Source organism: Lepidochelys kempii, chromosome 4 (genome assembly GCF_965140265.1).
Source record: "Lepidochelys kempii isolate rLepKem1 chromosome 4, rLepKem1.hap2, whole genome shotgun sequence".
Taxonomy (NCBI): domain Eukaryota; kingdom Metazoa; phylum Chordata; order Testudines; family Cheloniidae; genus Lepidochelys; species Lepidochelys kempii.
In genome coordinates, this window is record NC_133259.1 from 136,150,397 (window position 1) to 136,178,078 (window position 27,682).

Below are 27,682 nucleotides of genomic sequence, written 5' to 3' on the forward strand. Positions count from 1 at the left end.
TTGGCAATAAACCTGGCCGGGTGCCTTCATACCTTATTGGAGTCTGTGGTCATTGGGTGGTTTGCTCAAGATCTGCTGTGCCAGCGATCTGCGCAGAGCTGGGACAGCACACATGCACGCAGCCAACTGTTATCAACATTGAACAGAGTAGCACACAGGTGACGTCTGACGACACTGGTTAACATTTATTTGTAACTGGAACCTTGACTTTTTTTGAGTTGAGGCATTTTAGGCCTTCAAGGTTTGAGTGCCAAAAAAATTAAAACTATTGTTCTCTCTGGATATAGTTTGGGAATGGGATAACACTTTGGGAATGGAAACAGTGAATTCCCAACAAAATGGAAAAACATTTTCCATTGGCCTCTACTGGTGAGTACAACAGGATTGTACAACTGTAGAGTCATTATTAATGGAAGGAACAAATCTAAACCATTCCATAGAGTGCTAAAATTGCCCCACCTTAAAGATGAAATCAGTTACAGTCTGCAGGCTTATCCTACCCAATAGAAACCTTTCATGGCTGTTTAATTAACTCACTTTTGCGGATGCCATACATACCAAAACCCTAGAAAAAGGACTACAGTAAAGTGACAGTTACTGCAAATCAATCTGAAGCTATTTAATTTTTTCAGCAGTACAAAATAATTACAAACAGTGAGCTATGAAATAAAAATTAAAAAATCATTGTTAAAATAGTTATTAAAAATAAATATTTAAAATCGGTTGTCCACATGAGATCATTGATTCTTAAGTATTTATAAATACTACAAAACTAAATTAATCTGGGAAGGGTGTAACAACATTACTGAAATCAGTAATTTATTTTTTTTAAAATTAAAAACCTGCCATCCACATAAAATCACTGATCCTCAATTATAAATACATCCAAACTTTCAATATGTGAAGAGAATACGACATTACTGAATTGCACCAAACATACTCTGCACATTGGAATATTTACTGTGTATTCTATTCTCACGTCATAAATTAATGTACATAGGAAAGACACATGAAAATTCACTACATGCAATACACCTTATCGAAACAGAAGATTGTTTTTCCGATCAGTTCCAAGGTACTTTTCTCCCTAAGATGTGATTGGTGATTTTCTGTGGGGAAATATGAAGATAAATGACAGATTAATTAGTATTATTACTACCTAGCATTTAACTGTTCAAAACACTGTCACCAATAAGTAAATACCGATAAATCCCTTAACATATATCTTGCACCAACTGTGCTTTCCCCCATAGAGGTATAAGGAGACAAGAATGTTGACACACTTCCCACTGGTGGAATGGCACAAACAGAGAACAAGAGAGGGAGCAAGTGCCTATTGTTATTGCACAAGCAAATGGAGGATTAATGTGCAACTATCATCTTCCAAATAATGGTTGATATTTCAATTATGAACTCACAAACTTGTTTTGACTGACATAATGAACTTATTGTGTGATGAAAGCAACAGTAGTTATTCCACTGTTTTAGTTGCCTTTGAGTAAACAAAGAAAATTAAGCAGGCGGCCTTCCAGAAGGCTAGATCAGAGACTTAGCTGTCTATCACTGAATAAGATAAAACTCCCTTACTCCTCTTGCCTAACAATGCTTTGTGGCTGCACATACACAAAGACACCAGGACCACTGGCAAAACATGTGGCTTTGGGAACAGAACTCTCTTTTTTCAATTTCTGTAATTGTATTGTCATGACAAGTAGACAAGACAGTTAATAAATCAAGTAATTGTGTGTACGAACAGATTTTCCACTGATGATGGGGTTTTATTAAATATCTGTTCTATATTATTATTCTTTTCTGATTCAGTGACAGGCTGTCCCTTATTGTGAGGCTGTTTCGACAACTCTTACCCTTTGCCCAAGGAAGTGCACAGAATTTCTTGCCCACATTTTAGTGGAAAAACTTCTATTATTTCTGAAAGTTCAAGTCTCTCTCACTTTCCACATCTCTCTCTGGATACTAAGTCTCTTCTCTTTGAGCATCCAGTGGCCTTGTGTCTCCCAGTTTATGATCTCTGATATTAAGTGAACAAACTTCAGATATAAAAGCACCACACCTTTGTGCTGATTCAGTCAGCAGGTTGTGGTATCTCTGAAGCACGGAGAAGTCTTACTCTGCTTTGTAAAGTGCAGTGTAAACACACAGGATTATCTATATAATCTACTAATAGAGAGAACTGATATGCTCATTAGCAGATCTGATCTACTGCACGACAGAGGAAGCAGATGCACACAAACAAATGATCCAATTTATTAAAGTATAATAATTATACTGTATATTCATTACAGTATAATGGAAAACTTTGTAAGCAACAGAACAATCATCATCCATCTCGGTATGGAATCTGCCCCTCAATACTGCACACATACTGCCCTATTCCATCCTGCGATCTCAAGATACTTGCACAACTACTGAAGAACAGCCCTGACTGGAACAAATTACATTTGCCATGTGCAGCTGCACAGTACATGGCACTGGTGCCAGTGGTTATGCCTTGCTGTTTTCTAACTGGCAGTTTTGTAGAAACGTTGACTACTCTGGACTCAGAAAGTTGCTCCAGACTGAACTGAACTCTGGTCCCAAAGATGGAAAATAAGAACTTTAACAACCTCTCCCTTAACAATTAAAAAAACTGTTTAAAAGTCGCTGGTGGGAGGCAACAAGAAGGTCAAAAATCAGATGAACAGATTCACTAAAGCAGCAAGTGGGAATCACAGCTCTGAGAAGACTATTATATGCCTATATGCCTCTGGAAACAACATTCTTCCTTTCCAGCTGGTGTAATGACACCTACTGGCCAATATCTTACTTACAGCCTCCCTCCCGCACCACCTCCTCACCCTTAAAGTGACATCTAATCTCAAAAACTGGCTCACTGTTTCTGATTTTTAATGCATGCATGGACGCTCAGATCTTTAAAAGGGAAAATATGTAATCAAATTAATTTGTCCAACACCTGTGGGATTTTCTTCCTATGCTACCCAGCTCTGAGTCACCAACAGAGCAACATCCATCCTGTGCCCTGAATGAGACAGGAGGCCCGTGGGAAAAAAAATAGTAAGTGATCATGTAATTAAAGACTGTATCATAACTCATACACACAAGAGGGTCCAATTAAGGTTACACAGTCAACCTGGAATTCTGCCCCAGTTCCAGTCTCCTTGCCCAGCCCCTCCCAGTCTCACCTAACCCAACTCCCATTTTCTCTTCCTCCCTGTGTCAGCCTCCAGTTCTAGTTTCCCTCTACACACACAATGCTCCTTGTTCCAACCTACTGACCCAGCAGGTCTGGCACGTGTCCTGTCTGCATTCAAATCTGAGAGCTTACTCCTCCACGCTTTCTGGGCTGGGAAGGGAGTCAGCATTGAGAACACAACAGATAGGGTCCCTGCTCCCAGTTATTGTGCCCACAACCCAGCTCTGACAGAGTCTACAGCAGCTCAGAGCTGCAATGCAGGGAAATTCTTGCTCAGCCACAGGCTGTACAGTCTGGCTTCGTTCTTCAAATGGGAAGTTTCCATTTTAAATGGCAAAATTCAATATCTTCCATCAGTGTTTGACGTGTTGTAGGAGCTGGGAAGGTCCCAGGATATTTGTCCAGTCAAAGATATTACCTCATTTACCTTTTCTCTCTCATATCCTGGGACCAACATGGCTACAACAAAATACATGATATATAATTTATGCACATATACATAAAGTAGTTAATCCATCTTTCATATTAGGGGGACATGAAAAATCACCTGAGTCTTGCAATCCTAATGGTTTATGCCATTTCCAGAGCCACTCCATGGAATTAGTTTCTTTATGTATGGTCGAATCCCCTTACATTATGAACTTATATCAATAGCATGTTAACAACAAAAGCTAAACAATTCCGTCTGCAGTTATTCTGTACAGCCACAGAAGAAAATAAAGATATACTGTATTTATTGCAATGAATCACCCTTCCTCTGAACCAAGGACACATGCAGGTCTGAAATGTCCTGCTTTGCACCATTCATCTCTCTCTCTCATGTCTCCTGCTAACTATACTAATTCAATGTCAACTCCAGAAAGTGTTCATTCACATTGTAAGACTTAACTGTACTTTAGATCCAGCAATGGCTATGACCATTAATAAAAACCACACCCCTCTCTCTTTGAATTGTGGCATTCTGTTCTGCCCTGACTTTAGCCCTTCAGAGTGTAAGCTTTTGGCCATTTACCATTTGCACAGCAAGGTGTACATTTAAGACATTAATACAAATAATATTTATATACAGAATCTTGTTGTAGTCATATAAACTTGGATCATTATTATGGTTCAGTATTTACCATCCTAAGACAGAAAATCAAAGAAACATATCCAAAATATTCTTTATGAAGCACTTTTCAGACTGGTAAAATATTCTGAAGGTAGCCAGCAAAAGGATAGTACCAAATTCCAGTAACTTAAACAACATGCATCCATCAGGCAGGTTAAGAGGGCATTCAGAATGGTACCACATTTAAACAAATAAACAAACCTTAACCATAACCTTCTTTTTAGACATTAATCTCTGTTGTGGCCGGCCAGCTCCTGCTTTGGTGGGATGCCCCAGCATGCAATGGGCCATTACACCAAAACTTGGAACATGTTGGAAGTATGGAGACAGGAGCCCAGTTTGCAATTTAGGTGTATATCCAGAGGGACTGTTTACTAAACAGCATATGCAGCGTTGCTGTAACAGTGTTGGTCCCAGATTGGGACCACATCCTGAAAGAAATCTTTCCTGGACCCACTCTTCTTGCCTTCAGACAACGCCCCAACATCATCATCAGAAGCAAGCTCCTCACAGACGGGGGACACATCAACTCAAAGTGGCACCTGACCCTGCTAAAACAACAGGTGCAAAACCTGCAGACATACCTCCCCTGCTATGGTGATCAACACCCTCCACAACACACCTTTCAAGATCAGTGGGTCCTATATATGCCTATCACAACATGTGGTGTACTTCATCTAATGCACTAAATGCCCCAATAATAACTAAGTGGGTGAAACCAATCACTGCGCTCTCACATGAACTCTCACAGAAAAACGATAAAAGATAAATACCATATCCCCTGTGGGTGAACACTTTTTACAGAGCAATCATAGAATATCAGGGTTGGAAGGGACCCCAGAAGGTCATCTAGTCCAACCCCCTGCTCGAAGCAGGACCAATTCCCAGTTAAATCATCCCAGCCAGGGCTTTGTCAAGCCTGACCTGAAGAACCTCAAAGGAAGGAGATTCCACCACCTCCCTAGGTAACGCATTCCAATGCTTCACCACCCTCCTAGTGAAAACGTTTTTCCTAATATCCAACCTAAACCTCCCCCACTGCAACTTGAGACCATTACTCCTCGTTCTGTCATCTGCTACCACTGAGAACAGTCTAGATCCATCTTCTTTGGAACCCCCTTTCAGGTAGTTGAAAGCAGCTGTCAAATCCCCCCTCATTCTTCTCTTCCACAGACTAAACAATCCCAGTTCCCTCAGCCTCTCCTCATAAGTCATGTGTTCCAGCCCCCTAATCCTTTTTGTTGCCCTCCGCTGGACTCTTTCTAATTTTTCCAGATCCTTCTTGTAGTGTGGGGCCCAAAACTGGACACAGTACTCCAGATGAGGCCTCACAAATGCCGAACAGAGGGGAATGTTCATGTCCCTCAATATGCTGGCAATGCTCCTACTTATACAGCCCAAAATGTCGTTAGCCTTCTTGGCAACAAGGGCACACTGTTGACTCATATCCAGCTTCTCGTCCACTCTAACCCCTAGGTCCTTTTCTGCAGAACTGCTGCCAAGCCACTCTGTCCCTAGTCTGTAGCGGTGCATGGGATTCTTCCGTCCTAAGTGCAGAACTCTGCACTTGTCCTTGTTGAGCCTCATGAGATTTCTTTTGGCTCAATCCTCTAATTTGCCTAGGTCCATCTGTGTCCTATCCGTACCCTCCAGCGTATCTACCACTCCTCCCAGTTTAGTGTCATCTGCAAACTTGCAGAGGGTGCAATCCACACCATCCTCCAGATCAGTAATGAAGATATTGAACAAAACCTGCCCCAGGACCAACCCTTGGGGCACTCTGCTTGATACCAGCTGCCAACTAGACATGGAACCACTGATCACTACCCACTGAGCCTGATGATCTAGCCAGCTTTCTATCCACCTTACAGTCCATTCATCCAGCCCATACTTCTTTAACGTGCTGGCAAGAATACTGTGGGAGACCGTCTGATCTCTCAGTCCTCATCCTCAAAGAAAACCAGCACAAAACCTTCAAAAGACAAGCCTGGGACGTTACATTCATAACTTTACTAGACACTAAAAATCATGGACTGAACAGAGACACTGGATTTAATTGGAATTAATTTGCAAACTGGACACCATTAAATCAGGCTTGAATAAAGTCTGCGAGTGGATGGGTCATTACACAAAGTAAAACTATTTCCCCATGCTTATTTTTCCCCCCTGCTGTTACGCACACCTTCTTGTCAACTGTTGGAAATGGGCCATCCTGATTATCACTACAAAAAGTTTTTCTTCTCCTGCTGATAATAGCTCACCTTAATTGATCACTCTCATTATAGTGGGTATGGCAACACCCATTTTTTCATGTTCTCTGTGTATATATACACATCTTCCTACTGTATTTTCCACTGCGTGCATCCAATGAAGTGGGTTTTAGTCCATGAAAGCTTATGCTCAGATAAATTTGTTAGTCTCTAAGGTGCCACAAGTACTCCTCGTTCTTTTTACTGGATTTAACGTTTATTACAACAATCTATAATCCACTAAACATTCCCTCAGCTCCCCGCCCACCCATGATTGGAGAAGTGTTAACAAGCCACTTCACCTTGAATGGTCCCTTGAAATATGTGTTAACTACTTATGCTAAACAATCTGTTCCACCTCTATTTATCTGCGACACTGGGTACATTTCCCAGATCTGAGGAGGAGCTCTATGTAATCTCAAAAGCTTCTCTCTCTCACTAACAGAAGTTGGTCCAGTGAAAGCTATTACCTCACCGACTTTGTCTCTATTATACAGTGGATTATTCCCTGAATCTAGTGTTCTCTGAAGACTGATTTATAGGGTCGGGGATGGGGGTGTAACAGAAGTGAGAAGCTGAGCCAGTTTTGATAAAGCCTGGGACTTCAGTGTTGTGACATCAATGAAGGTCACAAGCAGTAATTTCTATTTTTTATTAAGTCACAATGTAAGAACTACATATATGGATGTCTAGAACACTGATATCATAAAAGTGATAAATTGCCAGTCTCAGAGATATGTTTATTAAGAGAATTTATGGAGCACTTCTGTGGTACAAAATATTTTTAAATCATGTCACAGTACATTATATATAATTGCAACCTCCTTGTTATAGATCACCAGATGCCATGACCCAGAAAAACACCTTCTCTCCACTGAATACAATGTAGTTACCATGTACCATGTCACAATGAACTCAGATTAGTCTCTAGAGCATATTGGTCCACTCCATAAAACCACCACCAATCTCTGCTAAAGAGAAAGATCACTGGTATTGGAATGGTAAGACTGCTGCACAGAATAAAAGGGAGGTGCATTAACATAGATGTATCTATGGAACTGTGCATGATGTATCTTTTATTATAGCTGCCTCTAAATCACAACTTAACTGCATATGGAATTCTGAGTATTAATCTTTAGTACATTAACATTAGCCAACCTGCCAGCTAAATGAACACTCAAGAATCTACTGTCCAGTCTCCAGAGGGATAACAAGTCATTTTTTCAAAGTCCTCCCAAATCATACAACCAAAGCTATAACAAGGACAGTGATTCATTATTAAACTTGTCAAACATGGTTTGCAAATCCCACTGTGAATTCTGAAAGCTCTTGTGTTTATAATATACACCAGGGCTAAACACCAGAGCTCAAAGACGTCATCAATTGAACACTTTCAGTATGCCCACCAGAATCTCTCTGCTCTGTCTTCAGGGATTGGGGCAAGGCCTTTCTAGTCATATTTATTTATTTGGGACCATTTTTCCTCCCTTTTCAACAGATTTTCTTTTTCATTTTTATGTATCGAGTGTGCACATTGGGTAGAGGTTAGTCTGTTGAAGTGAGGCTAAGTTGGGTCACTGCAGCTTGGTTTAAGTGTTGTATATATATTCTGTTCAGCATCCACACACAGAGATGCATACTGTAGAAAATATATAAATATAATAGAATCATAGAAATGTAGGGCTAGGAAGGGACTTTGAGAAGTCATCTAGTCCATCCCCCTGATGCTGAGGCAGGACCAAGTAAACCTAGATCATCCCTGACAGATGTTTAACTCGTCCTTAAAAACCTACAATGACAGGGATTCCCCAACCTCCCTTGGTAACCTTTCCCAGTATTTAACGATCCTTATGAAGTTTTTCTTAATATCTGACCTAAATCTTCCCTGCTGCAAACTAAGCTGATTACATGGAGAACGACTGATCACCACCTTCTTTATAACTGTCCTTAACATATTTGAAGACTTATCAGGTCCCCCTCCTCAATCTTCTCTAGACTAAATATGCTCTATTTTTTAAAAAAATCCTTCCTCTTATGTCAGGTTTTCTAAACCTTCTATCATTTTTGTTGCTTTCCTCTGAACTCTCTCCAGTTTATCCACATCTTTCCTAAAATGTGGTTCCCAGAACTAGAACAGTACTCCAGTGCTGAGTAGAGCAAAACAATTACTTACCTCCTGTGTCTTACATACAACATCCTGTTAATATCCCCGTCTTTTTTGCAACTGCATCACATTGTTGACTCATATTCAATTTGTGATCTACTGTAACCTCCAGATCCTTTTCTGCAGTACTACTGTCTAGTCAGTTATTCCTCAAGTTGTAGCTGGACATTTTATTTTTTCCTTTCTAAGTGTAGTACTTTGCACTTGTCTTTACTGGATTTTATCTTGTTGTTTGCAGACTAATTCTCCTATTTGTCAAGGTCATTTTGAATTCAAATCCTGTCCTCCAAAGTGCTTGCAACCCCTCCCAGCTTGGTGTCATCTGCAGATTTTATAAGCATACTCTCCACTCCATTATCTAAGACATTAATGAAAATATTGAACAGTACAGAATCATGCAGGACCCCACTAGATATAACATTCCAGTTTGACCATGAATCATTGATAATTACTCTGAAAAATAGTTTTTCAACCAGTTTTGCATTCACTTTATAGTGATTTAATCTAGAGTAAATTAATTTGACCCAAAGTAAGAGATCTTGAATATCCTAGTCTAACTTGTTTGCCTGGAATTCTTTTTTCCTTGATGACCTGTAGAAGGCCGGCTTGTGAGACAGAACACCTACCGTTTTGTAAAGTTGTGCTTTCAGTCGGTATGAAGTATATTCAGATTTTCTTTTCTCTTCCTCTCGCCTCTTCTGCACCTCAGGCAGCTGTTCATAGATTCTTAGTGTAAATACAAAATAAAGACAAAAAAAGTTACTTGGGAATAAAGGACCTTGGAGATAAAAAGCAGGATGCTTTTTTCACTAACGTTCTCTCAAAGGCTTCTGGCCAAATATAGCGGAGAAAGATTATCTTTTGGGGTAGCTAGTGTCATGGAGGCCAAACGTGGAATACACAATCACAGCCAGCCATGGTACTGGAAGTTTCCACATCCCACAATGCCATTCATTGAAGTATCACCCCCTAAAAGAGTATTTTTGGGAGTAATGTCAATGATACAGCAGCACTCTCCAAAAAGTGCAATTTTCAGGATCACCAGCAGAGAATGGTGCCACCAGTGGATAGGCACGTTGGGTTCCAAATACCAAGTTTATCTGTAAATGGTAGATATTTTTGTGGCAAGAAAGCACTTGAAATGGATCAAATTTGGCAGAATCATCTGTGATATTCAAAGATCTAGGGCCAGATTTTGCCCTCTCCTCCTCTTGAGCCTCCCCCAGGCAGGAGCCAGGAATAATGGGAAGCCTTGAACTCAGGAAGCATAAGGACTAGGATCTCTGCAAGGCCAGTGCTGCTGTTGCCAGTTCTGTACAGTGATCAGGATCTTAGTCTCCCTTCTACACACTGGCTAGGCACAGAAGGCAACAGACTCTGTACCCTCTTCCTAGGGTTGGCACAGGAGCTGTGCTCAGCCCACACTCCCCAAAGCTGAGTCTTGTGTCTGCTTTAAGACTGGAAACTGCTAATTTCATGAAAATGGCTGCCAAGTTCACGTAGGACTGAATGCCTCCAATAATAAAAAAAATAATTGGAGCAGAGACACTACCATATTCTGAATGGTCAGCCTGGTATAATACTTAAACAGGAGAAACTGTACCTTGCTTCTTTTCTCACAGATTCGAGATCGAGTGAATACAGTAGAAACTTTCTACACACACCATGTTGTACCTAAAATATATTCTTTTAAGAGATTGATTGCTTTGCTCTTTTATGCAATAGATTTCATCAGATCACGGTCTACAATGCCAGAGGGAACTGGAAGCAGATTTTCTCTTAAACACATTTATTCCTTCAACTGGTAATCATTTGAAATGGCTTCAGTTTATTCTGTTTTGAGGATGAGGGATACACAGTGTGACGTGGCAAGGCCAGATGGCTATGGAAAAGTAGTGGGAGATAGATATATTAGCTCCAGGCTAAACAAATCCCTGGTACTAGGATAAGTGAAATGGCAGCTGCTCCAGGTCAGGTAAGACACCTGGGACCAATTAAGAACTTTCCAGAAGGCAGGGAGAAGGCTAGGTTGATTGGGACACCTGAAGCCAATCAGGGGCTGCCTGAAACTAGTTAAAAGCCTCCCAGTTAGTCAGGTGGGGGTGCATGTCAGGAGCTGTGGGAGGAAGTTGCACTGTTGGAGAGGCTGAGTAGTACACACCATATCAGGCACAAGGAAGGAGGCCCTGAGGTAAGGGTGAAGTGGAGCTTGAGGAAGTGAGGGCTGCTGTGGGGGAAGTAGCCCAGGGAATTGTACATGTCATGTTTCTAAAAGGTCAGCTACCATAGCTGATACTATTATGGTCCCTGGGCTGGAGCCTGGAGTAGAGGGTGGGCCCAGGCTCCCCCCTGACCTTTGCCCCCTGATTAATCACTGAGACTGGGAGAAAACAGACTGTGCAAGGAAAGATAACTTCTCCTCACCTCCCTCGCTGGCTTATGATGAAAATGGCTCAGTAGACTGTGACCCTTGTCTCTAGAGAGAGAAGGGTTATGTGGAGGGTCACAGTGAGCCTCTGAGGCTAGCAAAATCCGCCAGGAAACATGGGACCCACAGAGGCAAGGACAGAGCTTTGTCACAATAGGATCAAATGTAGCTGAGAGTAAGTGGGTGCATCTCCCATGGAAGTCTCTGTGCTAATTTCAGCAAGGACATAAGATGGTCAAAAAACAGGGGCAAGTGGCAAAGTTGTGTAACTTGCACCAATTTGACATTTAGCAGGCCTGTAAAATACATCACAGGGTATGGAAGTGAGGGAAGTTAGCAGGAAAAGAAATGGGAGGGTACTAGATAAAGCAGACTCTCCCTACTTTAAATTACCCTTCCACCCCCAACGGTCCCAGGGAATGAATTTGACCAATGCTGTACCTGATTCCTATGCAATATCCTAAAGCTCAGACTACAATTAAACCACACACATTTGTAGAGAGTCCAGACTACCATGTACAAACATGTCAGTTAACATGTTGAATTAGTAATCAGTTAACCTGAGTTAAACTCTAGAGTAGATATACCCGATGAAGCTGATTCTTGTGGGAGTAGACATATACAAATTAAAATAGGGTACTTAAAGAAAACTCCATTATAAAAATAAGAACACGGCCACTACAGTATTAACAGTTCCCTTAATGTAGAGCTCTTTGCTATTACCTTCTCACAGACATACCTTCTCTTTTGTCCCTGTTTTCCTACTCTGTTTGTGGCTGCTCCCAGACGCCCAACATTTCTAAAAACTTCACTAGCAGCATTACCTCTATAGAGAAGACAAAATGAGTAACATTTGGATTCTTAATTTTACTTCTACTAAGACTTAAACTGAAGGAGTTAGGCAGTACTTGGATTAATACACTGGCCTTTCACCTCTGAAGTCACAAGTATAGAATTGCATCCATTCATAAGTGAAAAGGCTACTGGTGGTTTCATTCTCTGGGTGGATGCTTTATCCGCTTCATCAGGAAGGGTGGCCTGAAGTGGTTAGGGCATTAGCCTACTACTTGGGGAGATCTGGGTTTGATTCTCTACTCTGACACCAACTTCCTGTGTGACCTTGGGCAAGTCAGTTAGCTTCTCTGTGCCTCAGTTCATCATCTAGAAAATGGGGATAATAGCACCAACCTACTTCACAGGGCTGTTGTGAGGATAAATACATTAAAGACATTAAATATTGTGACGTGCTTTGAGAATTACCAATCAAAAGTGGTGTACAACAGAAAGGTACTATCATCATGGATGGGATTTTCAAAAGCTTTCAGCACAGGCCAAACCCTGCTTCCACTGAAGTCAAAGGTAAGACTTCCATACGATTTCAGAGGAAGTAGAATGAGGCTGATGCTGAACACTTTTGAAAATCCCACCCCATAAAACCACGGCCCAATCTGGTTTATAACAGCACAACTAGCTGCCTTTGCTGATGAGGGGTCCAAAACTGTAGAGGACTGTGTTGCAAGTCAGAGCTGAGGTGCAATGGCTCAGCCGCATGAAGAGATTACAGAGCACTTGCCAGCAAAACTGCCTTACCTCTGGCCAATGTGCTCAGTTCCCCACTGCACACTGAAACATTCATCCAGAGACAAAACTGCCATGTATTTTCAGGAGGAGCAGAAGCATTTGCCTACTAAGACCTACTGCCTAGATTTCGTATTCATCTTACTATTCTGTAACAACATGTATTCCATCTGAGGCAGCTTTTCTATGTAAAACAATCAATTCAAGGCATGAGAGTTATCACCATCCATGATCCCCTATTAGACATTAGCACATACTCCATTTTGAAGTTTCTACCTCAGGCCATACAAGTTCTCCACTGGAAAGGGGATCAAAGCCTCTTCAGACCTACAAATGATCTACTGGATGGGGGTGGGAAGGTCTACCAGGAGTCCCTCAGACTACCATCCCACTTACTCTCCAAGGCTCCTTCCAGGATGGTTGGAGGTGCCTCATTAACTAGAAAGTAATCTGCTGTTCAGGTATTAGGCCATTGGCTCACCCATTCATGGAGACATTTAACTTACGTAGGGAATACATGACTGTAGCTAAATTCAGCACCCTGTTCCATAGATGATTTATAATTCTAACAAGGTGTAAGGAGAAATAGAATAGTCACCTCATGGGAATGACCCACAAAAAACTGTGCTCATTAAATGGGCAGATTTTAAAAGGCCAGTGAAAGTGATAAATTACTTTCCAACTTCAACTGAGAGAAAAGTTAAAAGTGCAGCATGAACAAGTAAATGGCAATAAAAATATCACAACTGGATCCAGTTTGGGTGAATCAGCAGACATGCTATGAATTCAGATATATATGAACTCTGAGTTCATGAAGATGCTGCAGTTAATGGCACATATCAAGGAGTACTACTGACCTGTGATTAGAGTTTTCCCCAAAGTAACGAGTATTTTAAGATTTTGGCATCTGCATTCCCGGGGCAAGTGGCAACTTTCAAAGTTACTATAAACTTTCAATGTATGGCCTTTAAAACAATTTTTGAAATGCCAAACAGCACTGAAATCAAATTTATCATCTTGCTCACTCTCCTCCAGCCTTTATATTAAATCACAGGGTTTATTTTGTATATTACCTAATCTTTCTGGCATATATTTGCCCTATATATAGTCTTACACTCTAAAGTCCCACTTCAGCAAAGTAATTAGCCATATGTTTAAGTCCCATTGACTCCAATATCCCTGTGGCTGCTGTTTTGATTCTTTAAGTATCTTATGCTTCTGTAGCACTTTTCATGTCAAAAGACTTTAAATATTTTACAGACTATCATGTAGATATAATACCCCTCCCTTCCTTTCTCACCTCTTTCCTCCTACACCGTTTCAAGACCCAACTGAAAGTTATCACATTTTTCATATCTACCTTTCACTTATTGTCCCTATCTCACCATTTATTTGTGTATTCTTAATTCACTATCCAAATATTATGCACTCCCCTGCAATATCTACCCAATTTCATATCCTATATAAATACTTGTCCCAAATTATCATGTAGCGGTATGTGCTGTTAGACATCTGCTACATTCCACACCCGTAAAAGTTTTAGATGAGGAAGTTACTCACCTTGTGCAGTAACGATGGTTCTTCGAGATGTGTCCCCCTATGGGTGCTCCACTTTAGGTGTCTGTGTGCCCCTGCACCTCTAATCGGAGATTTTTGGTAGCAGTGTCCCGCTGAGCCCACGCATGTGCTCTCCCTCCCTCATGGTCTGCCTTGCGCGAACCCCCCTCATTTCCTTCTCTACCACAGAGCCCTATAGAGAACTCCGAAATAGAGGGGAGGAGGGCGGGTTGTGGAGCACCCACAGGGACACACATCTCGAAGAACCATAGTTACTGCAAAAGGTGAGTAACTTCCTCCTCTTCTTCTTCTTCTTCTTCGAGTAGTGTCCTTATGGGTGCTCCACTTTAGGTGACTCTGGAGCAGTACCCACCACTGGAGGCTGGGACTTTGGAGTGGAGTCTTTTACTACAGAGAGTACTGTGGAGTCGAAGATGCTGTCAGCGGCCAAATCTTCAGTGATCGCATAATGTTCTGCAAAAGTATGGACAGAGGCCCCGATCATTGCTCTATAGACTGGGGAGATAGGGGTATCCCTATGGAATGTGATTGAGGTAGGAACTGATCTCATGGAGTGCATATGGACAGAAGCAAGTTGCACCCTTGCTAAGTGATTAATGCAACTAGAGACCCATTTGGATAGTCTTTGAGGAGAAATCACAGAGCTTTTGGATCTTTCTGTGGACGAAAGGAAGAGTTTAGGGGATTTCCTGAAGTCCTTAGTCCTGTCCAAGTAGAATGCTAATGTCCTTCTAATATCTACCATATGCACAATTGTCTCCCAGTTGTCACAATGTGGTTTTGGGAAAAAAAACAGGGAGATGGAGCTGTTGATTCATATGGAAAGTGCAGAAAAAGTAGGGAGAAACTTGGGATATGGCCTTACAGTTATTATTTATTATTATTATTATTATTATTTTTTATTTTTTTAAAGACAAAGGCCGTGAATGATGGGTGTGCCATCAGGGCCGCTATTTCTCCTATGTGCCTAGCTGAGGTGATGGCAATTAGAAATGCAGTCGTCATGGACAGCTGTAAGAGAGAACAAGTTGCTTTGGACTCGGAGGGAGGTCTAGTCCAAGCCCTGAGAACTAGATTAAAGTCCCAGGCTGGAGCGAGTGGTGTCACATGGGGGAAGAGAGTCCCAATGCCCTTAAAGTCTACGCATTAGTGGTTGAGCAAACTCCAAGTGGGAAGCCATTTTCACCATGAGATGTACCTTAAGGGACCTGAGTGAGTTTAAAATATAGTTCAAAATCAGAGGGAGGAAAGATGAGGTTGGGTCTGTCCGCTTCGAATGGTACCAACTTGGAGTCGTTTCCATTTTGTAGATAGGTATGTGGAGTGGTCAACTTGTGGTTGTGTTGCAAAATGTGTTTCAGCTTGTCAGAGCATTCTGTTTCTTAGCCTTGGAACGAAGAAAGATCCAAGCCTGGAGACAGAGGACCCATGGGCTGGGATGAAGGGTCAGCCCATTGTTTTGAGAGAGCAGGTGAGGAATGGGCTGACATCAGAGGAACAGGAGGGCATATTGCCATCTGCATCAGGTAAGGCAGCCAGACTTGTCTTAGTCAAGAGGGGCAATCACAATAACTCTCGCTTTGTTTCTTTGAATTTTCAACAGAATCCTGGGACAGGGTAGGAAACTGGGAAAAGACATACAAGTGGGCCCTGACCGCTGGGAAGATGAGGGCAACTGCCAGTGAATGTTTCCCCAAAGGGTGGCTATATCTTGAAGCACCTGTGAATTCAGTATACACTCATTCTCGTGAGAAAATTCCAACTGAGACTGTTGGTTATCCCATTCTGTATCCCTTGTAGACAGACAGCTAAGATGAGCACATTGTGATGGGTGCATCAATTCCAAAGTTTGAATGCTGTCTTACAGAGGGAGGGAGATCTGGCAGCTCCTTGGCAGTTTATACAAAACATACAGGTCACATTAAGTCCATCATAACCTTTGTGTGTTGTTTTTGATGAAAGACAAAGCTTGCGCACAAGCACTCCTGACAGCCCCTAGTCCCAAAAGAGTGATATGGAAGGTCATTTCTGTGGAAGGCCATTTGTCCTGAACCTTGTTGCTGTGTAGGTGAGCTCCCCAGCATATTAGGGAGACATGTGTCCCAGGGTGGTGAATGTGGGTAGTGAGAGGAGCGTTCTCGCTTGTATTGCATCAGGTTGGTGCTGATAAAGTCGAGTCACTGTACCAGGGTTAGTATACCACCACAATGAAGTGAACCTTGGAGACTACCCTGTGTGGAGCAGTCTGTACCTATAATGATCCTGTCCCAAAGGTAAGCAATAGGAAATCTCCTGTATGATGGTTGTATTGAGATATGGAAGTAGGCACCCTGTAGGTTCAGGGCTAGAAATCAATCTCTTTGCTCTAGAGCTGGTCCTAACTGCTGTGAAGTAAGGTAAGGTGACTTCTGAGTGGAGTGACAGGTGTATAGATGGCAGCTGATGCTGTAAGGTATCATTGTTCAGGCCCCTGACCAGCTCATCGAAGTGCTTATAAGAGGCAGTTTGAGAGGTCATGAACTGGGGTGCAGACTGTTCTCACTTTTGAGCCCTGGGCCTCTTACACTGTGGCTTATAACAGCACAGAGATGGTGAGTATTGAGAAGATTGTGATCTGTGGTCTGGTTGAGAGGTATATCTTCTCCTCTTTTCCACAGTGTAGTGCGGTCCAAGAATCCTTCAGGATGTGGAGAGAAAATCTGTCTTCTCCGCAAAGAGTTTGGCCCTTCAAATTGGAAGTCTGTAGCTCTTTGGGCAATCTAGAGAGGTGTAGCGAACAAAAAGAAAAAACACCCCACAACCCACCTCAGTACCACTGTCATGGAGACTGGGCAGGCTCTGTAACGCCTACATCTGGTCATGTCTCTAGGACCGGTCTGGCTATTAACTGACCTTCTCTAAGAATGGTCTGAATCTGTTCTTTTTGTGTTTCCAGTAATGTTTCAGAAACATCCTGGGTTTCCCAAGATTAACAAAATTGTTTTAGCCATGAAAGTTTGGTAATTTATGACTCTAAACAGTAATGCTGTCGATGAATACGACATCTTGCGAAGCCTGATCACATGGAGTTGACTTGGTATTATGTTGCTTGCTTCATGAATTAACCACATCCACTATGATGAAGTTGGGTTGCAGATGTTGAAAACAAAGATGGTAGAGATGTAGGGTTGTTTTTGTTTACACACTGTTGCGGGTTGGTGCAGTGGAGGCTTGCTCTGCCAGATGATTTTGGTAGGATCTAAAATCAGCTCATTAATTGGGAGGACAGTTCTAGATGAGAAGGTAGCGTGCAGAATTTCCACCAACTTGTGATGTGTATCTGCCACCTCCTGTAAGGGAATCTGCAGCTTGTCTGCCACCCTCTTGGTAAGATCCAGAAAGTTCTTAAATCTTCATCTAGTGATGAGGGGTGGGCAGCAGAGTCTCATCTGGGAGAGATGAGGAGAAGTGTGCTGCAGAGGCAGCTTCCTCTTCAGGTGTGTGGGTTTTTTTTTAACTGAAAAAGAAAATAATTATCAATCTACTAGATGCCCGGGGAGAGGGGAGAATGCCCCCAGACAGGGAAGGAAACTGAAGTTCTTGTCCTTTTTCTCTTTTATTTTTAAACCAAAGGAATAAAATAAAATAAAAACAAAACACACTAGCCTGAGTACTTTTAGGGAGAACAAAGGTAACAAAACAAACACTACATATGCTCATGACACACATAAGGAAGGAACAACTGCTCGTTCTGTCAGAGGCCAAAGGTGGTAGAGAAGGAAGTGAGGGGCGTTCGTCCGTGCAGTGCTAAATAGCCTCAAGGCAGACCACGAGGGAGGGAGAGCACATGCACGGACTCAACTGGACACTGCTACCAAAAATCTCCACACACAGACACCTAAAGTGGAGCACCCATAGGGACACTACTCGACGAAGAACTCTGATTTACTTTTCACTATTTGTGGTGCTTGATTACTTTTTGCATTTCACTCAGTTTGTCCAGTGGCTAGGCTATTCACTGACCAAAGGCTTATGTTCCTAGACCATTTCAGTTCTAGTGCTCACCTACACAATTCTGCAACGTTTGACTTGCAAACATTGCAGTGAAATGTTCAGAGGTAGCTAAAAGAAACAAATTTCCCAAAATTAAAAAAAAACATGGAAACTTCTATTAATAACAAGTCATGCTCACCTTCTGACAGAAAACCTTCCATTTTGTACCTAAACCACCTGATGTTTCCCAAACGTCCAAAACCTTCACTTACAAGAGTGATTTATCTATTCTCACCACCCCATTGAGGTCACCTGATTTACAGTCTATTTGAAATAAGTCTTTCTTAGCCTTACCGTTTTGATCTCTGAACCATTTCACCTTTTAGAATGGTCCTTCTCTTCTGTTTAACCGGGCAGTCTAAATGGAAAGGCAAAGTTTTGAGCCTGATAAAACTTTAAAGCTTACAAAAACAGTGAACAAGTTTGTTTAGATCAGAGAACTGTTCTAATGCACTCTATATGATTTTATGGAAATATGCTAATGAGTGTGAAGATAATATAACTGGAATATGCTTCATGCAAAAGGTCTCTTGTAAGGTATCATTACAAAGCCTATAATCTACTGAGTGTGGTCATCCAATTTGTATAAATGTATCATTCTTGTATCTGAAACTAGAAATATGAAATATAACTCTGAGGTCCTATTGTAATTATGCAAAGTGGGGGTTATTAATGGTGGCTTGGAATCTTGATGGCTCCCATTAACCAGAACAATTGGTTGTAAATGGCTCTGTTTACTTGTAAGTCTTCCTGTATACATGTGTGCTGGCAAGTGGGCAATGAAATCTTACAGTGACATGTGATCATGTCACCTGAACTGAAATCCATCTTTTACCTGGTGCTTTTCCATTTAGGAGGAGGGGTGTGAACCCAGAGAGGGACAAAGGATTCCCACCTTGTGCAAAAGATATATAAGGGGGTGGAACAGAACAAAGGGAGCTGCAATCATGAGAAATCCCCTAGCTACCACCTGAGCTGGAACAAAGACTGTACCGGGGAAAGGATTGGGCCCAGACTAGAAAGGAGTCTAGTCTGTGAAAGAAGCTTTCTGGAACATCTCTGAGGGTGAGGTTTCATCTGTAATCAGTTTCTCACTGTATTTGGCTTCGACTTGCATGTTTTTGTTTTCTTTTGCTTGGTAATTTACTTTGTTCTGCCTGTTATTACTTGGAACCACTTAAATCCTACTTTTTATATTTAATAAAATCACTTTTTGCTTATTAACTAACTCAGAGCAAGTATTAACACCTGGGGGAGCAAACAGCTGTGCATCTCTCTCTATCAGTGTTATAAAGGGCAGACATTTATGAGTTTACCCTGTATAAGCTTTATACAGAGTAAAATGGATTTATTTGGGGTTTGGACCCCATTGGGAACTGGGTATCTGGGTGCTGGAGACAGGAACACTTCTTAAGCTGTTTTCTGTTAAGCCTGTAGCTTTTGGGGGACATGGTTCAGACCTGGGTCCGTGTTTGCAACAGGCTAGTATGTCTGGCTCAACAAGACAGGGTACTGAAGTCCCAAGCTGCCAGGGAAAACAGGCTCAGAGGTAGTCTCAGCACATCAGTTGGCAGTCCCAAGGGGGTTTCTGTGACCCAACCCATCACAATCTCATTATTCATATAAAATGGATAACTATCCTATTATAAGAATGCATATATAAAATGAATTTATATAAAATGAATAAGAATGTTAAAGAATCTAATTAGAAATATGTACACTTAGAATAATGCTCTGTAGGCAAACAGCGTACATTCAGTATTTCCTATAGAGCATGAAAAGGCATAAACATGAGGCACCTCTGTTATAGAGCAGGTAACTAGCATTCTTATAATCCTTCTTCTCAGGGGGATTGAACAGCTCCTCTCGCTCACTCTGCAACACACTCTGTAGCTTCCTTTCTTCCATGATGAGCTTCAGGCGCTTCACACGTTCCCCAGAGCGGGAGATGAAATCAGGGCGGTGCAATGCAAGAGCCTCCTAAGAAGGTGAAAAAACCCTCAGAGAAAAGTAGTTTCAGGACGTTCCTCCAACCTGGGAGGGGATGATCAAAATATCTAACCCCATGAGTGAACCATGGCATGCATTCCTTTCAAAGAGTCATCCTCACATGGCACAGAATGCTGCATCCATAATGCTGAGCAATTCTCTGGGGATCTTGTTAGCAAATACTTTGGTTTTAAACAACGTGAAAGCTAACTGGCTGAGGAAAAGAGTAGCTGAAATAATTTGCAAAAAGAATGTAAACTTCAGTTTAAACAAGCAGGCCAAAGATCAGGCAGCCACACACACAGGACAAGATACTGTTAACCACAGAATTAGACACCTCCATCAAAATAAAACTAAAGTCCATTATAGCTATCTTTTTAAATAGCATATGTTCATTAGTGTCCACATTATGTTGGCTTCTAAGGAAAGTTTTTAAATGGGGTCTCAGCATTTCACTTCCATTTTAACCCCAAGGTTTAGTGGTAATAAGAAGCTTTCAATATGCAAAGCCAATGAGTACTATGACTTGGCTGCATCTGAGACACCTTCCTTGAACTTCTTCCTGATGTCTGCTTGTGCTGACACAACTGCCTTCACTCTGCTCTACTCCTGTATCTCAAGGCAGCAGGCGATTATGCCCTTGCTGAAGTAGGTGTGAAACTCACTGCCCCTTGACATCAACTTCTGTTCAACCCTCCTCACTTTTGATCATCACCATAAAACTGTATTTTTCACACTTGGCCTTGAGTGTCTATATAATTTGCTGCATGGGTACTTGAAATCCACATTTTAGTTTCCATTTCACAGGTAAGTTCCCTGTTTTTATTGTATTCACTGTTTGAAATGTATCACGCTCTTTAATCTTTATTACTAAGCATCCATGGATACTTCTGCAGGGCAGCAATTAAAAAACCAACTTGCTACTGCTGCTGCTACATTCCTTCTGAAGCCCAACAACATGAGATTTGATCATCCTGATTATTTTAGCTTGTATAGGCATAGGTGTTATAAAATGTATACAATTATCCAATCCTTTTTTCAAAAACAGCAATAGTGTTGTATTATAGGTTGTGTTGTTGACTACCTACAGCAGTGAAAGCAAAGTGGTGAAAATCAGGGCCACAAGTTTTGTTTCTATGAGCACCTAAACATGGCTTAATCTTCTCCATCTTTTCACCTCTCTCCTCCAAAACTTACAGTAAAACAAGAACCTCTACAGTGGAGTGTTCTTACCTGCAACGTCATTTTCACAAATAGTCTTGGGGGCTTGTTCTCAACATCTCTTACTGGGACTACCGGTTGAATCTTGATGCTGCCTTGCTGCTTTTGCCAGTTCCTCTCTCGGAGTGGATCTCTCCATGGCTTTGTGTTGGTCAGTGGCTCAAACCAGGATGGACCTGGACCAGAAAAGGAGCTAGATTTGTTCTCCTTCCTAGAGTCGGACTTTAAATCCTCAGCAGGAACAAACCAGGAAACTCCTATTGAAAATATTTTTTAGAGCCAAAAAGGAAAAATTAGAGAAAAATTTATTTTGAAGAATATACAATTTCTCATTTTCCATCTCCCTTTGAGCGTCTATGTATACATAGTGTCACTAAACACAATTAGAGGCCTGATCCTACAGTCCTTGCTCACGTCAATAGTTCCACTGATTTCAATTAGACTATTCATGTTAACACCAGGGCTGTTTCAAACAACTGCATTTACCAAACACTAGAGAAAGTCCTCGAGTCTCTATCAACGAACAGGGATAAAACACTCTTTGAAATGGCTCAGCTAAGAAATTTCTCTTTACTTATACCCTCAATTACTAATAATTTCACATTTCTAAAGCACCTGTAATCCCAAAAAGTCCTATGGCTCTTAAAGATGTTTCTGAGGGCACATGCTTTTCATCTTCCAACGCCATTATGTTCACGTGCTAGGCCCTCCTGAATTTATAGCCTTCTGGAATTTAAATACAACTAGAAGATACCCTTTAGAAGTTTTCAAGTGAAGCATATACAAGTCTGTGATGAGTAGGATTATCTGTTCCTAACCAAAAGATGATAAAAAATTGCATCAAGGGATGGAAACTAACATATTTTAGAACATTTCAGCAGCCAGGCAGCTGAGTGTTGATGGGAAATTCAAATTAGGAGGCTGGACCCTGTCCTTCCCCAAGATACAACCACAGCTGAAGAGGGAGACAAGAACACTTCCTTCCAACATTATGACCTTCTCTTCACCTGAAAACTCACTTATTCCATGAAGCCCTCAATAAATGAATCAGTAAAGTTATGAAATACTGAATATTATCATTTTAATATATGCAGCTTCACAGAAATGCTAAGATGTTCACATGCCTAAACAAAGTATCCATGTGAGCATATACTTGATTTGTCTTTTCTTGCCACATTCACTCCCTATATTTGTCATCATCATTTGATATTTCATGCCTGAAATTTAGATTGTGAGCTCTAACACTTCGGGGCACTAAAAATAATCAACTATAAACACTTGATAAAAGTTAGTGATTGCATTGCCTTTTAAAAAAATATAATTGTGCCATTGTTAGAAACTGTTCTTACAGGGCCAGCTAGAGATCTCATGAATATATACATTGTGTACTGATAATATATGCTGGCTGATGTGAAATGTGAGCACTTCCCCATTCACAAAGGTGCAATACTGGGTCTGACCTTGTGGTAGCTGTGGCCTGTTGCTTCCTGTCTTTTTGTCCATGAGAAAATTGCCGGGCTGTCCCTTCAGTTTCCCCTTGCCTGGTGGGTTTTGAAAGCCTGAAAACCCACCATCCAACTGCCCAAACCCACCATCGGCACAACTTGAGGGTTTCTGTGGCCTCACTTGGCTAGATCTTGGGGTGGGGAAAGTCATACCAACATCTCGAGTGTTTTTCTTAGTTGCACTGTTCACAATCTCCAAATCTCCTGTAGTTCAAAAGAAAGAAAAAGGAACACATTACTCGGGAGCAGCAGTGACTCAATAAGCTAAGATGTTGGAAAGCCCTCCCTGGTCCTTCAAACTAAGTAAGTGGCCTACTGCCATACCCCCGTGTATTCTAACCATGTCAGATCTCATAAACTAAGCTGGGTTGAACCAGACCAGAAGATTGATAGAAGACTTCCGAGGATCTACAAGCTGCAGAATGTGGTGTTAGTGATTCAGAAGGTGGTACTTGTGCAGGTTTTGTCAGAGTTTTTTGCCATTTTACTGTAATCTTAAATATGGGGCTGGAGGACTCTAAGGGTTGGTAAAAACAGACTCACGCCTTTTAAGTTATCACTCCAAATCCAGCTCAAGTTCAGTGACCAACGGTTGTTACTATATGATGATCCATGTGAAGTTAGTTTAGTGCCATCATTCTAGCTCCCAGGGCAAAAGGTGTCTACATCACAACACCATTAACACAACTGGAACTCTCTTGTTGGCAGTTACAGCAAAGGTCAAGCACTGAAGGGGATGAGAGAGTGAATTACCACCTCTCTGCTAGAGGAAGATTCCTGTATCCAGGTTGAGGCACAAAGGTAAGTCAGCATATGCTTGTGCTGCTTACATTTTACTGGATAAACAGAATCCTTTGCTCAGGGTGATCCCTCCAGCACTTTCCACGGATGCTAAATTTTATTTGTAAAGATTTTTAAACAGTTGGGATGAAAGGGAGAACTAAAAATGTGTACAACTGAAGGTGTTAACCAAGGCTTAAGAAACTGTAAGAAATCTTGGAAAAATATCATGAACATTTACCATCCCAGATGCAAAGTTTACTCACAAAATAATGATAATGAAAAATAGGTATTTTGTTTGCCCATCAAAAACAGTCACTCATCCCTTAAAGGAGGATTTTGCAAGCCTGCTTTCAGGGAATGGTGTAATTGAAAATTGCCGTTGGGGGGAGGGGGGAAGAGCCTGAACACAGGAATTATACCAGTCAATGGATACATCATATCTTAAGCAGAGGACAAGAGATGTTCAAAGGGACAATACTGCGAACAGGGATAAAGGGTGCTGTTGGCATGCTGACTACACTGATAAAATAGCAAGTGCTTAGAAAGACATTCAGTGACTTACATACAGACAAAGAACCTCAGGAACTTTAGAACTCTTGCAAAAGAAAAATAACATGGAAGCTAGAGCTAAGTCACTTATTTGATACTTTTCAGAGTAGCAGGCGTGTTAGTCTGTATCCGCAGAAAGAACAGGAGTACTTGTGGCACCTTAGAGACTAACAAATTTATTAGAGCATAAGCTTTCGTGGGCTACAGCTCACTTCATCAGATGCAACGATGAAGTGGGCTGTAGCCCACGAAAGCTTATGCTCTAATAAATTTGTTAGTCTCTAAGGTTCCACAAGTATTCCTGTTCTTTTTATTGGATACTGAGATGGATTAAAGGTCTGGGTTAGCAGAACTCAGATGAGCAATGACATTGGCCAGTAGCATAGTGGGAGCCAGCAAATGGAAGTGTCTGATCTTAACACAATACTTTATTGTGAAAGCATCTAAGCAGTACAGTTTGTGGGCAGTGAATGTCCAGTGTACATACCAGTCTGCAAAGACATGCATTAGACTCTGAAGCAGCCCTCTACAATGGTTTTGAAGAGATGAAAGTCAGAAGTGAATAAGCAGAGGTGAAGTTCGGACCTAAGAAACTCACCTGCTTGGATGCCCTTGTTTAACATCCGTATGTGTCGCTTGTTACCGAGGGCAGAACTTGGTCCACAGGAACCGTTGATTGTAGCAACAGAATCTGATGAAATAACAGAGTCTGACATCTAGAAAAAAACATAACAGGTTCTTGGGAATCTCTATTCGACTCAAGTCAGCATGGGGGCAGGGGTGAGGAGTCAAGCTGCAAAGGAGCAAGAGTCCCAAGTTCAGTTCTTAAAATGATTCAATTAACAATCAAGCACAGGCCTACAAACATCTTTCCACAACTTTCTACACAATTCCGCTAACCTTGGCTTCCTTTTGTTTAGGAAGAACGGACGTACATTGCTGGCATCAAACCTGATGAACTAGGAGCGTCACTCTGCCAATTTTTCAGGTGAGAAAATGGCAATGCTTTAACAGCTCTGCCACCAGTAACTAACACAATCAGCCACGAAATCCTAATGCACATCCATTCACATATATAACTGTTTGCTTTCTTAAAATAAACACTGTTTTAGAAACGACATTTTTTAAAGCTTTAACTTCATGCACTAGCACAGTGGCTCTCAACCTTTCCAGACTACTGTACCTCTTTCAGGAGTTTGATTTGTCTTAAGTTTCATCTGACTTAAAATCTACTTGCTTACAAAATCAGACATTAAAATACAAAAAAAAAGTGTCACAGCACACTATTACTGAAAAATTGCTGACTTTTTCATTTTTATCATACAATTATAAAAAAAATCAAATGGAATATAATTATTGTACTAACATTTCAGGGGGTGAGGAGACAAGTGGCGAGGTGAGTGGCAGGGGAGTAAGGAGGCAAGCAGCAAGCCAGCAGCAGGGTGAGGAGGCGGGTGGGGGGGGTCTGGCTGCGAGGGGGGAGTGAGGAGGTGAGCGGCAGGTGTGGGGGTGAGAGGAGGCGAGCGGCAGGTGTGGGGGTGAGGTGAGTGGCAGGCGGATGGGCAGTGGGTGGAGCCCCCCTTTGGGGAGGCTAGCCCCCAACTGTAACTGTTCCGCCTGCAACCCCCGGAAGCTGGAGTACCGAGACCCCCTACCCCCCCTGCGGCTGAAGTCACACGTGCCCCCGCCGGGAGAAGCCCCAAGCGTCCCCTCCCACTCCATCCGGCCAGAGGAGCCCCGGGCTGGCTGAAGCCCCAAGACCCCACCCCACACCCAACACATACACCTGCCCAGAGGAGCCCCCCCAGCCAGAGGAGCTCTGGGCCCGCCAAAGCTCTGAGCCCCCCACCCCACACCTGCCCGGAGGAGCCCCGGGCCAATCACAGCCATGCCTCCCCTCCCCAGACCCAAGCCACCCACATATGTTTTTCATTATTATTTGGACTTCTATTGTGTCAAATCATTTTTAAATTTACTTCAGAATTGTACAGACAACCACTTTTACCAAAAAAGCAAAAGAATATTAAAAAAAAGACAAGAACATGCACAGCACCTAATTTGTATTTCTATTGTGTTAGGTCCAGTAAAGAATAGAGATAACTGCATCATTTTTATTATTCGCAAAAAGAAAAGGAGGACTTGTGGCACCTTAGAGACTAACCAATTTATTTGAGCATGAGCTTTCGTGAGCTACAGCTCACTTCATCGGCATCCGATCTGTAGCTCACGAAAGCTTATGCTCAAATAAATTGGTTAGTCTCTAAGGTGCCACAAGTCCTCCTTCTTTTTGCGAATACAGACTAACACGGCTGTTACTCTGAAACCTATTTTTATTACTGAGTCTGCAAAAAAAACCCAAGACCTTACATAAATAAATTACAAGGATTTGGATGTGTATATGTGCACATTACTTTATTAACTTTAGGAAAAATAAATAATTTTAGGAAAAAAAGTATCAGTGTGGCCACCAGCAAGAGTTGGTGCCTGCACTCTGAGGCCACCAAAAAATTTGTTGCTAGAACCCCTGCTCTAAAGTGAGTCACACATTCCCACCCTTTGGGCCAAGGGTACCTGAATGCTGCAGAGCCTGTTAGGGGAATGGACTAGCCTGGAATTCTGATGTGTTCTCTTGCTGCTCAGTAATGATTTCTGGTTCTACAGTACCAGAGAGAAAGCAAAGGACTTTCAAAAAGGCATCAGTGAAGGTTCCCCCACATTTTTGTACCCCCCCAAAATCAGTGTTCTTTACTGAGGTGAAACCCATCCAGAAAATAGTAATTTATAAGAAACAAGGAGCTAAGTACCTGGGAGATTGCACAGGCACTAGTTCAATATAAAAATAGAACTAGCTGCACTCACAGAGCCTAACATTGAATGAGATGGCTTTGTAAGTTTGTATAATGATCTTATTGCCCTTTAAAATGTAGGGTCTTTTGTCTGTGAATATAATGCACCTAGTTACGCAAGCTTTGTATTCGGATTATCTAAATGGGGATATGTTGGTGCTTAAATAACACAGCACTTATTGACAATGCTTCTACAGCCGTCAATTCTGACCATGTGGCGTCAAACAGCTGTTGCAATGAAGTTAGTTGTGCTTCATTTTTAATTAGGAAACAGATTTTTCTCACCTATCACAGTAATCCGTATTCTATTTATAACTCATAATACTAAATATGATGGGAACGACAGGAGCTATATTTTATTGCTCAGGAACTATTGTACCTTCATTGTCACCAAATCGACATAATGCATAATTTCAATCACCACATTTAAAAGGCCTG

The 27,682-nt window shown here is 41.7% G+C and overlaps 1 protein-coding gene across 9 annotated transcripts in view; it reads right to left on the reverse strand.

The window, feature by feature from the left end:
* Window positions 1-634: 634 nt before the first annotated feature.
* Window positions 635-27,682, reverse strand: part of ALMS1 (ALMS1 centrosome and basal body associated protein) — a 130,942-nt gene continuing 103,894 nt past the window's right edge. For 3 of the 9 annotated variants that reach the window (XM_073342981.1, XM_073342978.1, XM_073342987.1), the window contains 8 exons: window positions 24,997-25,114; window positions 23,022-23,270; window positions 21,574-21,818; window positions 20,151-20,331; window positions 18,646-18,709; window positions 11,903-11,989; window positions 9,362-9,461; window positions 635-1,109 (listed from right to left, as the gene is read on the reverse strand). In XM_073342981.1, the coding sequence (XP_073199082.1) occupies window positions 1,065-1,109; window positions 9,362-9,461; window positions 11,903-11,989; window positions 18,646-18,709; window positions 20,151-20,331; window positions 21,574-21,818; window positions 23,022-23,270; window positions 24,997-25,114 (1,089 nt within the window). In that variant the 3' untranslated portion in view covers window positions 635-1,064. The other 6 variants (XM_073342984.1, XM_073342983.1, XM_073342980.1 and 3 more) reach the window with 6 other exon arrangements.